Source organism: Sorex araneus, chromosome 1 (genome assembly GCF_027595985.1).
Source record: "Sorex araneus isolate mSorAra2 chromosome 1, mSorAra2.pri, whole genome shotgun sequence".
Classification (NCBI taxonomy): Eukaryota; Metazoa; Chordata; class Mammalia; order Eulipotyphla; family Soricidae; genus Sorex; species Sorex araneus.
In genome coordinates, this window is record NC_073302.1 from 339,289,193 (window position 1) to 339,304,228 (window position 15,036).

The 15,036-nt window shown below is 63.2% G+C and overlaps 1 protein-coding gene across 4 annotated transcripts in view; it reads right to left on the bottom strand.

The window, feature by feature from the left end:
- The window catches only part of ADGRA2 (adhesion G protein-coupled receptor A2), a 32,343-nt gene that overhangs the window by 2,749 nt on the left and 14,558 nt on the right, over window positions 1-15,036 (bottom strand). The window contains exons 2-14 of one of the 4 annotated variants that reach the window (XM_055140980.1): window positions 14,547-14,618; window positions 4,969-5,040; window positions 4,702-4,755; window positions 4,538-4,609; window positions 4,271-4,434; window positions 3,889-4,102; window positions 3,109-3,273; window positions 2,530-2,728; window positions 2,139-2,288; window positions 1,868-2,029; window positions 1,147-1,332; window positions 854-1,070; window positions 317-525 (exon numbers count right to left, since the gene is read on the bottom strand). In XM_055140980.1, coding sequence (XP_054996955.1) covers window positions 317-525; window positions 854-1,070; window positions 1,147-1,332; window positions 1,868-2,029; window positions 2,139-2,288; window positions 2,530-2,728; window positions 3,109-3,273; window positions 3,889-4,102; window positions 4,271-4,434; window positions 4,538-4,609; window positions 4,702-4,755; window positions 4,969-5,040; window positions 14,547-14,618 — 1,936 coding nt within the window. Of the gene's footprint in view, window positions 1-316; window positions 526-853; window positions 1,071-1,146; window positions 1,333-1,867; window positions 2,030-2,138; window positions 2,289-2,529; window positions 2,729-3,108; window positions 3,274-3,888; window positions 4,103-4,270; window positions 4,435-4,537; window positions 4,610-4,701; window positions 4,774-4,968; window positions 5,041-14,546; window positions 14,619-15,036 lie in introns of all 4 variants that reach the window. The other 3 variants (XM_055140979.1, XM_055140982.1, XM_055140981.1) reach the window with 3 other exon arrangements.

The window sequence follows — 15,036 nt, forward strand, 5'->3', positions numbered from 1 at the left end:
TGCACAGAAGCCCTCCCTGGTCTGTTTGGGGAGGGAGCGTGCCCGGGGAGCCCGCATACCAAGCATGCGCCCCAAACCTTTGCTCCCCAGCTCTGTCTCCTGACAACTGGAAATGGAGAGGTGCTGGCAAGAGGGACATTCTAGTTTGTTTGGGGCACACACCTGGCAGTGCTCAGGGGACTACTCGGGCAGCCGAGCCTGTGCAAGCAAGCACCTTAACCCTGGTACTCTTTCTTGGGCTCTTCCGCTCTGCATTTTCCCGGGACCCCAGCCATCAGCCCTCGTCCCCATGTCCCCGTCCAGCTCCTGCCCTCACCATGAGCACGGCCACGCTGCCCAGGTGCTGGCAGTGCAGGGAGCTGGCATTGGGCTGGCTGGAGCGGAGCTGGCAGCCCTCGGAGCTCCAGCCCCCTGGCCCCGCTGGCCCCTCCTGGCTCCACCAGGCGGCCACAGGCTCAGCTCCCTCAGCCCAGTGCCGCAGAGAGACGGCCACCGGCTCCGTCAGGTTCCCCACGCCGCAGCCGCCTGCAGGAAAGGGGACACGTTCAGCCCCCCGGCTGGGCGGGTGGGACCGGGGTGGGCTGCTGTGCTAGCCAGCCCTCCTGCTGTTCCTGGGGGAGACCCCAAGGGAAGGCCAGTCGCCAAAGGCTCAGGAGGGGTGCCTGGTGCCCCAGAGGGCGGATGCTGGGGTGGGGAGGGCTGGGACCAGGCGAGCGGGTGGGGGTGGCTCCCGGGCACCCACAGTCCCAGCTTCCTGGACAGGGTGGGAGACCCCCCATCCCATCGGGCCATGGGGGGTGCTGTGGGCGAGAGCAGGGGCAGGGGCGTGACGCAGGCCCCGGAGGCTCCTTACTGGTTCCGGCAAAGATGACCGGGGTGGCCACCCCTCGCCTCCTGCCGGGCCCCGCAGGGCCGGGCCGGGAGGTGTTGCCGAGGCTGCGGAAGAGGCGGCCATTGCGGAAGACGAGCAGCTGCAGGGTGCAGTCGGGAGGCTCGGGGGGCGCCAGTGCCGCTGGCAGGGGCGAGAACAGGCTGGGCGGCAGCTGGATGGAGGCCAGGGCCACGCTGTTCTGGGGGAACACAGAGGGGTTCCTCAGGGCCCAGCTGCCCCGCGTCCCTACCCGCCCGGGCCGCCCCCGCGCCCACCTTGATGTGGAAGGCCGACAGGGAGATGTTGGGCCGCCCTGTGGTGCAGCGGAAGCGGAGCTGCTGGTCCCCGGGGGGCTCGGGCTCAGGGGCCACTGCTTCCCGCCGCTGGAAGGCCGTGCAGGTCAGGCCCACGTAGCTGTGCGGCTTGATGAGGTAGGCCTCCAGCGCCACGTTCCTGGAGTTCTGGGGGCGGTGCCGTGAGAGACCCACGCCACCCCCTTCCCCTCCCCTGGCTGTGCTCTCGGGCCTGGCTGTTTCCTGGACACCTCCCCTCTCCCCCTCGCCCTCCTGCCCGGAGCTGCCCCTTCACTAGCTCTGGTGCCCACTGACCCCGGGGCGCCTGGCACCATGGCCCACGGGGGGCTGGCGCTGTGCTGGTTCCCACCCAACGTGGGGGGGTCTCATGTGGAGTCAGGGTGCCCCCATTCCCTTCCTGCTCGGTCTCCTCGCCACTGCCCCCCGCTGCCCCTGGGAGCAGCCATGGCCATTCTTCAGCAGGAGCCTTGCATGCTATCCCTGTGCCGCCACCCCCCGCCCACACTGTCCCTACCGCTCAGGCTCCATCCCCACACTGGGCTCTCGCTCACTGGGCACCGCCCCTGTGCCTGAGAGGTGTCTGACCACTGGGTGGCAGGGGGTGCCTGGGCAACCTCCGTGCCAGGGCCAAGCCGCCCCCAGCCACCCCTCCACACGGAAGCTCCTCCCTGCCCCGCCGTACCACCGAGATGTGCTGGGCGTGGGGGCTCAGGGCGGCCCCTGCAATGCGCTCCAGGGCCCCCACGATGCCGCTGCAGGCCTTGTCCTCGCGCTGGGCCAGCCACAGCAAGTGCTCGTCCACCAGCATCAGGTTGCTGGCCATGTCCACCATCACCTCCACCAGCTGGGGGCGAGAGGCCCGGGGAGCACTGAGGGCAGCAGGGGCAGAGCAAGTAGAGTGGGAGGGGGCGGCTGCCCAGGGCGCTTTCCAAGAGACCCCAGTGGACTCTCACCTCTTTGATCTGGTCGACATAGCCCAGGAATTTCTGGATCATCTGAGCCACATAGACCACGTCCATCATGTCCGAGAAGCTGGCGGCCTCGGCCGTGTACACGCGCAGCTGGTGCGCCAGGGTCAGCGCGTTGGAGGCGTTTATGGGCATCTGTTGGGGGGACAGGCGCTGCCGTCTCCTCCTTCTCCCCAGAACTGCCCCTCGGGCCGCGGGGAGTGGCCGGGAGGTGCCCCTGCCCGGGTGGTGGCGAGCGCAGGGGGCTCAGGGCCCTGGGCCACCTCCTCCCGCCCTCGCAGTCCCTCGCAAGGCCAGCCTGGCCGCGTTGGGAGGAAGGGTGCTGGGCTGGCCACCCCCGCCCGGGAGCTGGAGGGAGGCGGGCGGCAGGGCTCACCAGCACGAAGGTGTAGAGCACGCGGGTGATATCGTTGGTGTACAGGCAGTGCGAGTAGTCGCCAGGCTCCCAGCGGCCCGCGCGGTCACAGCGGCGAGAGGCCTGGGTGCCAGGGGCGCCCCCGCTCAGGGGCACCGAGCTGAAGGGGTACTGCAGGCAGGACTGGTAGGCCGTGATGCCAGCCAGAGTGCGAGGCCACCTGGGAGCGGAGCAGAGCTGCAGCGAGCGCGGGACCATGGGGCAGGGGGAGGAGCCGCAGGAGAGTTCCGGGCAGGCTGCACGGCGCCCCCCTTCCCTAGTGCTGGGGGCTCAGTCCACTCGGCTGTGCCCTGGGGGACAGGAATCCCCCCCCGCACCCTGCAAGGGCTCGGCGGGGGGCGCTCTGTCTCTACTAGGGAAGGGAGTCCGCAGCCCGCTGGGCCCTGGGGGCGCCCCTTCGAGGGGGTTTCATCAGAGAACGAGTAAGGGTCTCTTGCCTACAGTGGCCTAGGGAGGGGCACGCGGGGCCGGGGCGGGGCCGGGGTCACTGGAGCGGGGGCGGGGCCAGGGCGGGGCGGGGCAGCGAGGGGCGGGGCCAACCTGAAGTCGCCGCGGTTGTTGGCCACGCGCTCAGCCGGGCAGTAGGAGGCCGACGTCTCCAGCACCACGATCTCCACCTTCCTGCTGGCGTTGCCCTGGGCCGTGGACACGGAGCACTCCCACTCGCCCGAGGCCCACACGCCGATGTGAGACAGCGTCAGCTCACTGCAGGCGGGCGCGGAGGGCGGGCTTGGGAGCGCTCGGGGCACCCTCCCCACCCCGCCGGCAGGCACCCCAGCGGGCTCCGGGAGTCAAACCGGGCTTCCTGCATTCAGAGCACCCGGCCTCAAAGACATGTCTTCTTTTGTTTGGACCACAAAACAAAAGTGGCTACTCTCGGCTGGGTGCTCGTGGGACCATTAGGCACCAGGGATTCCATCTGGGCCTCCCTTCTGTAGGCAGAGCACACACAGCCCTCTGAGCTATCTCCCCCAACCCAGGCACTCAATGTTTAGTTTTCCATGAATACACACACACATGCACACACTCATACACACACACAGATTCACACACATGCGTGCGCTCACACACAAGCATGCACACATGTGCACACAACACACATTTACACATGTGTGTGCACATACAAGCATGCACATGCGCACACATGTGCACGCATTCGCACACGTGTATGCGCGCACACAATCATGCTCACACGTGTGCACGCACATGCATGCACACATGTACACACACATGCACACACACTCTTCTCAGACAGCACACATGCAGGAACGTGCCTAAGTCCCCTGTCGGGTGGAGGAGGTGGTCGCCCAGTGCCTGTACCTGGTAATGAAGGTGCAGTCGTGGATGAGGCTCTCGGCCAGGAGGATGCCCGCCTGCTCATCTCCCTCCACCAGGGCCCGGTTGTGGTACCAGCGGATGCGGGTGTCGTTGCCCAGGTAGCTGGCCGAGCACTGGAAAGGCAGCCGGTCCCCCTGGAACACCACTTGGCGCAGGGATGGGATGAGGTGGTGCGTGTGCAGCTCGAGGGCACCCTCTGCGGGTGGAGACACGGAACATGGTGAGGGCAAAGGCCTGTGGGAGAATCTGGGGACCCGGCCTGATGCCTCCGTGAGAGCCAGGAAGGAGGATGAGGAAGAGAAGAAGCCTGCGGAGAAGAGTGGGGGCACCCAGCCCACGGCGGGCCCTGACCGCCGGTGCTCACCACAGCGCAGCTGACTCTCCTGGAGGCCGCCCAGGGCCTGGGCGCGCAGGGCGGTGGGGAAGGCGCAGAGCGTGCGCTCTGACAGCTGCAGGGAACGGCCCCGGGCCCAGGGCAGCAGCCACCGCAGGCGGCAGTCACAGGTCAGGAACTCGGTGCCCAGGTCCCTGGGGGTGCAGAGCAGGGGCTGTGGGCTGGGGGTCACGTGGGAACCCCCTGCCTGCCCCGCCTCCTCGTGCCGAGGTGCCCCCTCTGGGCCGAGATACTCACACGACCTTCAGGGCCGGCAGCTCCTGGAAGACCCCGGGCGGCAGGCTGGAGAAGATGTTCCCAGAGACATTTCTGCAGGGATGGCAGGGGTGGGGGGGTGAGCAGCAGACCTGGGGCCGAGGCTGCCTCCTGGGGGAGCCCGCCCTCTTCGGGACCCCACTCACAGTCGCAGAAGCCTGGGGAGGCCCTGGAAGGTGCCGGAGGCGAGGCAGCCGATCCTGTTGTTGGAGAGATCTCTAGAGAGACCAGGCACCCCTCAGCCACCGCTTGGCTGGGCGCGGGCGGGGCGGCGGGCAAGGGCAAGCTATGTGGCACCCCACATGGTTCCCCAAGTCCCCCTGAAGTTATTCCTGAGTGCAGGGCCGGTGTGGCCCCCCAAATCAAGCAACAGAAAGGAAGGCGGGGGAGGGGGCGCAGGACACGCTACTCACAGGCGCCTAAGCTCCCCCAGGCCCCGGAAGGCGCCGGGCTGCACCGTGCTGATGACGTTGTTCCTCAGGTCCCTGTGGAGTGATGTGGAAGCCTCACACCTCGCTCGGGGCCACTCGGCCTCCTGAGAGCCCCCGGGTGTGGGCCTGGCGGACAGAGGCTGTGGAGGAGCCCTGCCCTGCTCTCCTCACTGCCTCTGACGCCCCAAGGCTGGCAGCGGGCTGAAGGCAAGCCTGGTTGTGTACTGCACGCTGAAAGAGACGCTTTTGGTCTGGGGGCCACGCCCAGTGCTCAGGGCTCACGCTCAGCAGTGCTCAGGGACCATCAGGGTGCCAGGGATCGAGCGGGGTGAGCCACGTGCGAGGCAGGTGCCCTGCCCGCTGTACCATCTCTCTGGCTCCCTGGTACATTGCTACAGAAAAGTCCATGCTGCCCTGGAGAGACAGGATAGCAGGTCACTGACCACCGCCGTCTGGGAGGGCGCCCCCCGCCACAGCAGGACTCCGGGGCCCAGAGCCAGTCCCGACAACACTCCTCACTCAGCCCTCAGTGCAGACCTGCTGGGCGCCGTGGGGCCGCGTCTGAGTCCACGTCCCCTGCCCAGCACGGCTGCTGACCCGGCCAGCGCACGCTGCAGGCTGAGCCCATCTCCCCATCCTGGCATGCCTGCTGACGGGCTCCAGATGGGGCTGCAGGCTGAGCCCATGTCCCTGGCCTGGCATGGCTGCTGACCGGGCCAGCTCAGGCTGCAGGCTGCTGGCTCTGGCCCCTCACTCTTCAGCTGGAAGCTGAGGTCCAGACCTTTGATGGTGACCCCGTCAGACTCCCTGGACCCTGCAGAGGGAGCCCAGCTGTCCTGAATAGGATGCAGAGGACAGGTCAGAGGTCTTGCGATGACAGTGGCCTCCAGAGCTCCATGGGTGCAGGGTCACAAGCACAGGTAAGTCTTTTGTTTGGGGGCTTAGGGTGCACTCCTGCTGGGCCTGGGGGACCATAGGTGGTCCCGGGGCTAGAAGCTGGGTCGGCTGCATGCAAGGCATGTGTGCTACTATTCCTCCAGCCCCAAGGGTAAGATTTATGGCTAGGCAGAGCTTGTGCCAGCATGTCTGTGGTCCTGGGTTTGATCTTGGGGACAGGTCACCCCCCGCCCCAATAGCACCAGGGGTGGCGCACAGCAATTTATACACATATTAAAAAACAACAACAAAAATCAGCGTCGTGGGCCAGAAGATAGTGTAAGTCTGCATGCCCTCAGCATGCCCGATTCCTGGCACCACAGCCTCCCTGAGCCCCTGGGTCACCTGCCTCCCCACATGTAGGGCCCATGCAGCCTCTGGTCCTCAGGCCCTTCACCAAACCAGTGGCCTGGCTGGCAGCAAATTACCGACAGGAGGCGCTGGAATGATAGTGCAGCGGGGAGGGTGTTTGCCTTGCATGCTCCCCGCCTGGGTTCAATTCCCGCATCCCATAGGGTCCCTCAAGTACCGCCAGGAGATTCCTGAGTGCAGAGCCAGGAGTAAGCCCTGAGCATTGCGAGGTGTGGCCCCTAAACAAAACAAAAGAATCACGGATGGGGTCCCTAGGTCTTCTGGGCACCACTCGGGTGCCCTGAGGGCAGGACTGTGATTCCGTGGCTGACCGTGTGCTCAAGGCGCCTTCTCCTGCCATCAAGACCAGGTGTTCACCAGAGCGGCACTGAGGTATCTGTGAGGACTCCCCACCCCTGCGGGCTCCATCCTCGCTCCCATGTGGGTCAGTCTGTCCTCAAGGCCTTGTCACGCCTAGCCCTGCACCAAGGGCTGCCTGCCCGAAGCCTCAGGGCCGTCTCTGGGGCCCGGTGAGGAATGGGTTAACAGTGCTCCAGGGGGCGGGGCGGGCAGGAAATGGGTACCCTGAACAGGGAGGTGCTGTCCCCTGGGAGGGCCACAGCTGGACACACACACACAGCCCTGCCTGTGGCCGGGTCCTCTGACCTCATCTCCCCCCATGCCAAGACCCTCGAGTCACCAGAAGGGGCCTCGGGGAGCAGGAGCCCCCCCCCCCCCCGCCCCGGCCATGAGGTGCTTTTCCTGCCCATCTTCCTCCCCCTTTCTGGGGCCCAGCCCCGGGCCAGCACTGTCTTTCCTGCGGCCCCACTGGGGTCTGCCCCTTCCCAGGCCCCCCCACCCCCACGCGGGGGCCGGGGCCGGGCAGAGGGAAACACATTCCTCATTGTGTCACTTCCCTTCATGGGCTGCCAAGGGGCTGAGGCCACAGGCCCCTTGCTCCCCCGCGCCCCCTCCCCGCTTCCTCCCTGGCCCCACTGGGAACCCCCACCCGTGCCCCCACTGATGCTCGGCAGATGGGAGCCATGCACGCCCCTTCCTGCCTGCTTCCTGTGCCCACAGCCCAGCGCAGGGCCTCGCACAGGGGAACTGCCACCGCAGGCTGGCATCAGGGCTGACTGTGTGTCCCCAGGTCCCGGCATCAGGGCTGACTGTGTGCCCTGGGTCCCAGCATCTCAGGGCTGACTGCGTGCCGCAGGGTCCCGGTATCAGGGCTGACCACATGCCCTGGGTCCCATCTCCAGGCTGACTGTGCGCCCTGGGTCCTGGCATCAGGGCTGACCATATGCCCTGGGTCCCGGCATCTCCGGGCTGACTGTGTGCCCTGGGTCCCGGCATCTCCGGGCTGACCATGTGCCCTGGGTCCCAGCATCTCGGGGCTGACTGTGTGCCCCAGGTTCCGGCATTGGGCTGACTGAGTGGCCCCTGCATCCCCTCAGGAGGGCACAAGCCATGGGCCGCACTCTGGGCTCTGACCCCAACCCCTGGGTCTGGCCCGGGAGCCTGAGTAAGCTGGCCCTTCCCGGGCACAGGAGCCCAGAGCTCCGCTGCCTCTGGGCCGTCTGTGTGGTCAGTGGCTCTCTCCCCACCTCCTCTGCACAACCTTTTGTTCCTTTTCATTTGGGCGGGTCACACCTGGCAGTGCTAGGTCTACTCCTGGCAGGGGACGGGGACCTCAGGAGACCACAGGAGGTGCTGACATGGCTGACCCCAGGTTGGCTACCGGCAAGGCGAGCGCCCTACCCACTATGCTACCCACCCCCGCCCCCACATTCTCACTAAGCGCCCTGCCCACCATGCTATCCCCGGGCCCCACATTCTTTTTTTTTTTTTTTTTTGGCTTTTTGGGTCACACCTGGCGATGCACAGGGGTTACTCCTGGCTCATGCACTCAGGAATCACTCCTGGTGGTGCTCAGGGGACCATATGGGATGCTGGGATTTGAACCTGGGTCAGCCGCATGCAAGGCAAAACGCCCTACCCGCTGTGCTATTGCTCCAGCCCCGGGCCCCACATTCTTAATCAAAGCTGACGAAGCTGTGGACCCCTGCTCCACTTCACAGATGGCAGGGCCCAAGTGCTAAGCCTGCTTTGGGTGGCTCATCTGGGCCGTCTGAGGCACAGGGCACCCCGATGCTCAGGCGATGTGCAGTCGTGCCCCCCCCCCCCCCCGCCTTCATGGGCTGCACCCACAGAGCCTGTGCTAGGGAGCTGCCCTCCCCACCCCTCTCTCCAGAACAGGCTCCTTACTCCGAGTGCACCCCCTTTTGGCCTCGCTGTCAGTGTGAAGGAGGGGTCCCTAAGGCAGAAGGCCAAAGTGCCCCTCGGAGTAAGTGGGACCTGGTGCCCCTGGGGAAAAGCAGAAGCTTTGAGTACAGGAGTGATGGAGAGTGAGTGAGCATCAACAGTGAAACAGAAGCCACAGAGTGAGACAGCATGACAACTGGGACTTTTGCTCTTTAAAAGACACCATCAGGGGCCAGAGAGATAGTACAGTGGATAGGGTGCTGGCCTTGCACGACTAGGTTTCTATCTCCATTGAGCACTGCTTAAAGTGCTCCCTGAGCACAGGGCCAGGAGCAAGTTCTGAGCATAGCTGGGTGTGGCCAAAACAAAGGACAGCACCAGCAAGGCTGGAGAGGGTCTCGAGGCACTGTGGGGGGGTTCAGCCTCTTGCCTTGCACATGGCTGACCCCAGTTTAAATCCAGCACTGCATATAAGCATCCTAACTCCCCACCGAGAGTGATACCCTGTTCCCAGCACAGACCAGGAGTCAGCCCTCATAGCTGCTGGATGTGGCCCCCAAACAAAACATCACACACACACACACACACACACACACACACACACACACACACACACACCACCCAACAATAAATGACACCATCAGGAAAGTGAAAAGCAACTCATTGAATGAAAAAAAAAAATCCACCAGTCATACTCTGATAAGAAACTTCCATCTTGAATATATGAAGAATACAATTGTATAGTGCTGGAAAGATAATACAGGGTTCGATCCCTGGCACCCCACATGGTCCTCAGAGCCCACTAGTGTGATGTCTGAGCACAGAGCCAGGAGAAAGCCCTGAACACTGCCAGGTGTGGCCCCAAAATGAAAATGAAAGTAAAATTTTCTTCAAATACAAAGACCAATTATGCATAAAAACGAGTTCAACATGGCTAGTATTTCAGAACATGAAAATTAGGGCAGTTAGGACAGAGAAGGGACCAGTGTGACAATAGTAGTTGGAAATGATCACTCTGGCCTAGAACTGAGTGTTGAGAGTAGGTGAAGGGATATACCTGATTGAAGAAAATAAAAAAAGAAGGAAGGAAGGAAGAAAGAAAGAAAGAAAGAAAGAGAAGAAAGAAAGAAAGAAAGAAAGAAAGAAAGAAAGAAAGAAGAGAAAAGAAAGAAAGAAAGAAAGAAAGAAAGAAAGAAAGAAAGAAAGAAAGAAAGAAAGAAAGAAAGAAAGAAAGAAAGAAAGAAAGAAGAAGGAAGGGAGGGAGGAAGGAAGAAGGAAGGAAGGAAGGAAGGAAGGAAGGAAGGAAGGAAGGAAGGAAGGAAGGAAGGAAGGAAGGAAGGAAGGAAGGAAGGAAGGAAGGGAGGGAGGGAGGGAGGGAGGGAGGGAGGGAGAGATGGCAGGAAGGCAGGAAGGAAGGCAGGAAGGATGGAAGGAAGGAAGGAAGGAAGGAAGCCTAACTACTTTTCGGTCTCCACTAAGGTGGCTGTAATAAAGCTGACAACAGCTCGCGCTGACTCGGAAGCAGAGCAATAAAAAGGGTCGTACGTTGTTGGCAGCAGTATAAATGGGGCTGCCATTTTGGAAAGCTGGTGGTGAAAGTTGCCATCGAAGACAGCAACTCCACTCTGAGGAACACATCCACGGCCACGCACACAGAACCCACATGATGTCCACAGCGGCGTTATCCATAATGAGCTAATGAGTGGAAATGCCTCAAAGGTCCAACGACTGGTGACTGAGTAAACAAAGAATACTACAGTCACGCAGTGGACCGTGATGGGATACCTTTAAGAGGGGGAGGGGGGGCTGCCGTCTGCTTTTAAAGGACAGGCCTTGCAAATCATGCCAAGGGGAAGCGGCCAGAGCATGTATGGGTCCCACCACTACAGACGAGAGTAGCCGGCCTGTCGAGAGTAGATCGAGGTTGCTTAGGGCTAGGCACCGAGGGCTGGAGGGGGCGGGGGCGGGGGGGAGGAGTGACTGCTAATGATTCAAGGTTTCTTTGGGGATGATGAAAATATTCTAAAATTAGATTGGGACGATGATTGCCCAACTCTAAATATACTAACAGCCATTGGATTCAAGAGGCTGAACTTTGTGGTATGTAGATTATATCTCAGAGCTGTAAAAAGAGGACGTGAGTTTGCATGAAGGCGTGCACGCATGTGCGTGTGAGTGTGTGTGTCCGTGTGTCTGTCTGTCTCTGTGTGTGCCCGTGGGTGGGGTGGCACCAAGTTTGCCCCCTTTGGCCCCACAGACCTCCCTGTTCATGGATTTGAAAACCAAATTATAGGTTTGGAGGCCGCAGAGCAGCTTCCCCGGCCCTCTGGGCCTTCAGCCTTGGCCGGCGGGGGGCCAGATCCCCGCAGGTACTGAGCTGGCTGGAGGGAACCAGGGCCCTGTTCCCCTCCGACAGGCACCCGCTGGCCAGACACACACTCAGTGTGTGGACAGCCACACAGCACGGCCTGTCCCGGAGCAGAGGAGCCTCTGGCCACATTCCTCCCTGTGTCAGCGTCAGCACGGCGGGGAGGGGGGTGCAGGGGGCCCTGCCCTGGGTCCCACCCACAGATTAATGGAAACCACCTGGGGAGCTCACTCCCCGCCCCCCCCCCACTCCATTTCCCAGGAGCATCTGCTTCTAATGAGAGCCTGCGCCGCTGCATGCCAGCCCCTGGGGCTCATTAATCTCATTAGGCAATGACAAATCACCCCGGGGCTGACCGCTCCCCGCTGCCTGCAGGGCCCTCCCCCCCACCCCTCTGGGTGCTGCCTACCCCGGGAAGTCTCCTGGGGTCTCCCTAGCGAGGACAGCGCCACAGGGGGGCCGAATAGCATGTGAGGGACCCGAGGAATGAGTCAACAGCCAGGGTTTTGGGGAGCACATTTTAACTCTGTACCTGCTGGGCCCAGGGAGAGATGCTGGGAGGGGCGGGGAGGGCAGTGGGCGCAGCTCCAGCCTCCTGTCAGGGAGCCCTCCCGTGCCCACTCCACAGGTGAGGCGCCCACGGAGAAATGGGGGTGGGGCACCAGGCAGTTCTGCCTTGAGGGGTCTCAGGGTACAGGGGAGGGAGGGCAGGAGGTGCTCAGAGCACCCTGCTGCTTGTCTTAGCAGCTGTTTACTCCCGAACCAGCCCGAGCTGCCTTTCCAGTGCTCCCTCCGGCCTTTCTGTCCGTCTGTCCTGGCTCGGACGGTGGTGTGTGCCTCCCGGCACAGCCACAGCCTCTCTCCCTCCTTCCCTTCCTCTCTCTGTCCCCCCTCTCTCTTTATCTTCTCTCTCTCCCTCTCTCTATTCTCTCTCTCCCTCTCTCTATTCTCTCTCTCCTCTCTCTCCCTCTCTCTATTCTCTCTCTCCTCTCTCTTCCTCTCTCTATTCTCTCTCTCCCTCCCTCCCTCCCTCTCTCTCTCTCTCTCTCTCTCTCTCTCTCTCTCTCTCTCTCTCTCTCTCTCTCTCTCTCTCAGCCACTCGCAGTGGTGCTCAGCGCTGACTCCTGGTTCTGCACTCAGGAATCACCCCTGAAAGTCTCCGGCGACATGTTTGGACCAGCCACACGCCGGGCAAGTGCCCTGCATACTGTGCCATTGCCGGTGAGACTCCCTGGTTCCTGCGCAGCACCCACTTTGCACCCCCCTCTCCCGCCCCCGGCCTGGCCTGGCAGACAATGGGGACCACGCGGATTCCGCTCTTAGAGGCTGGAGCTCTGACTCCCTCGGGCCAGGCCGCCCACGGCCTCGCTGCCTGGCCTGTGGGCTGTGAGCTGCCCGAGGCCTGCGCCCTGGCCGTCTCTGCCTGCAGACAGAGAGCTCAGTGTTAACGGCCCGGCGCCTAGTCCGTGATGAATAGCCCAGTGCAGGGGGTCATCGGTGCACTGGCTCCAAGCCTGCGGAGCAGGAGAACCGTCTGGGCACCTCGGTCAGCGATTCCCAGGCCCCTTCTGACCTGGCAGAGCCGGGCCCCTTCCCTCCCCGGGAGCTTCTGGTGATGAGAGTTACTTTCCGTTAGTTTTTGGGTCATACCCGGTGATGCTCAGGGGTTCCTCCTGGCTCTGCACTCAGGAATCACTCCTGGTGGTGCTTGGGGACCACATGGAATGCGGGGGATGGGACCCGGGTCAGCTGTGTGCAAGGCAAACACCCTACCCGCTGTGCTATCGCACATCCAAGGACCTCAGGATTTGTTTAGGAGTATATTTGGGGGTGGGATGTTACTCCCAGCAGTGCTCAGGGCTTACTCCTGGCTCTGTACTCAGCTTTGTACTCAGGGATCACTCCTGGTGGGACTCAGGGGGACATTTAGGGTGCTGGGGATCGAGCCTGGGTCAGCCATGTGCGAGGCAAGCCCCTGCCTGCTGTCCTGTTGCTCAGCTTAGGACAGCAATAGGATAGGGGAGGGCAGCTTCCTGCAAGGGGCTGCACCGAGTGGCACCAGGGCTCACCCCTGCTCTGTGCTCAGGAACCTCTAGCTGTGGGAGGAGGTGTGTTTGCATGGGGTGGAGAAAAGGAGCATCTTTGCATCTCAGCAGAAAGGTCACCCTCGGGCAACTGCAAGATGAGGAGCAGGGGCAGGCCTCGTGCATCCTGAGCAAGAAGGCAGGAGGGTCCCGGGTGGGAAGAGCTGCAGCGGCGGCCGGCAGCTGCGGTTTGTCTGCCCTAGAGATCCCTGGAAGGAGAGTCTGGTTTCCGGCCTCAGCCTCTGAGAGCAGCCTGGGCTGAGGGCAGCGCTCCCAAGGGCTTCCCTGCTTGTGGGAGAGAAAAGCCGCCCCAGTGTTGGCGCCCTCAGGGCTTTCTAACAGCAGCTCCGGCGCCTCCCTCCAGTCGGCCTGTGCACCCCCCCAGCCCAGGGGTCTGGTCTCTGGGAGACCTGCCCCTGCCCCTCCCAGAGCAGAGCAGACAGAACATGCTGTCCATCCCACCCCTCCTCCAGCCGGCCAGCCATGGGGGGGGGGGGGGCAGGGAGAGAGGGAGGGAGGGAGGGAGGGAGAGGCTGTGCCCGCAGTCGGTCGGTTGGCAGAGGCAGTGGGGTAAGAAAGACCCTCAATAAAGATCTAAGCACCCCCAACCTGCCATTCTAATGCAGACGGGCCTCTAGTGGCCGCTGAGGTCTCTCTGGCTCTCCGGGTGAGCGGAGACTTCTCACCTGGGTCCTCTGCACCCTCCCGGGAGCCTCGCACAGGGCCCCGTCCCCTGGGGTCCAGCTCAGGGCCTGTTCCTGCAGATCTGGGGACAAGTCCCGAACACTACTGGGTGTACCCCATCTACACAAAAAGTCAAGCCTCCTCGGCCAGAGGACCCTTGAGAGTGGAGTGTGGGGGCCGGGTGGGGGCAGGCTTACCCCGCAGGGTGGGAGCAGAGATGAGGGGGGGGGTGGAGGGGGGGAGGGGGAGGTTTGCAGGCCTGGGGAGAGCCAGGATCCAGGAGAGGTAGGAGCCTGGGCCCTCCGGAGGGGCAGGTGTTCCCCGGGGTGGCCCTGCAGGAGCCCGTCCTCGGTGGGTCAGGAAGACTGGGGAGCCCCTCAAGGCCCCTGCAGCCCTAGGTCTGGGCAGCCCGATCGAAGCTGCCTTAATACTCTCTAGCGGGCTCAGAGCTAGAGCTGGGGCCATTTTTTTGGGTTTTTTGGGGGGTCACACCCAGTGATAATCGGATTATTCCTGGCTCTGCACTCAGGAATCACTCCTGGCGTGCTCGGAGGCTAAATGGGATGCTGGGATCCGACCCGGATGAGCCGCGTGTGAGGCAAAAGCCCTCCCGCTGGCCTGTCGCTCCGGCCCCAGGCTGGGACATTAGGCAAGACGCTCTCCCCGCTGGCCTCCGCTCTGGTTCCAGGCGGAAGGGCCGTCACTCTAGGCCACTCTGCCCGTGGGGAGGGGACAGCGTCTTCCGGTCAGCCAGGGACTCGGGCGACTCTCCCGAAGGCCGGAACGAGCTTCCCTGGCCTCATCTCTGCTGGGTCAGGGGTCCCCATTCTGGACTGAGCGCCCGTCTGGCCCGGCCGTCCCGCCCCACTCACAGCTTCTCCAGCAGCGCGAGTCCCAGGAAGGAGCCGTTTCGGAGCCCGCTGATCCTGTTGTTGCTCAGGAGCCTGCGGGCGCGGGGAGAAGGGGGGAATGAGGCGGGTGCCAGGTGGGGGAGTCCGGAACAGCACCCCCTAAGGTTGTCCCGGGAGGACCTCGGGGGAAGCCAGAGGAAGGCTCAGATCACTGGCCCCATGAAATCAAACACGTGAGCTTTCCTGGGCGGCCCCTGGCCGGAGCGTGGCTGAGGGCTGAGTGCGGCCGTTTGGCCCTTGGGGCAGGGGCAGGGGTGAGGTGTGTGCGGGGTCAGGCCCAGGCACCAGGGCAGGGGCACCTCTCCCGGCCCTCAGGCGGGCCGCAGGGCCAGGCTCCCCGGCCTCTGCTCTCTCCACTTCTGGACTGGCCGTGTGCTGACCCGTGTGCACACCCGTGTGCTGACGGAGCCGCCCGTGCCTACGTGGCGGGCAGAGGGCTCAGGCTTGTTCC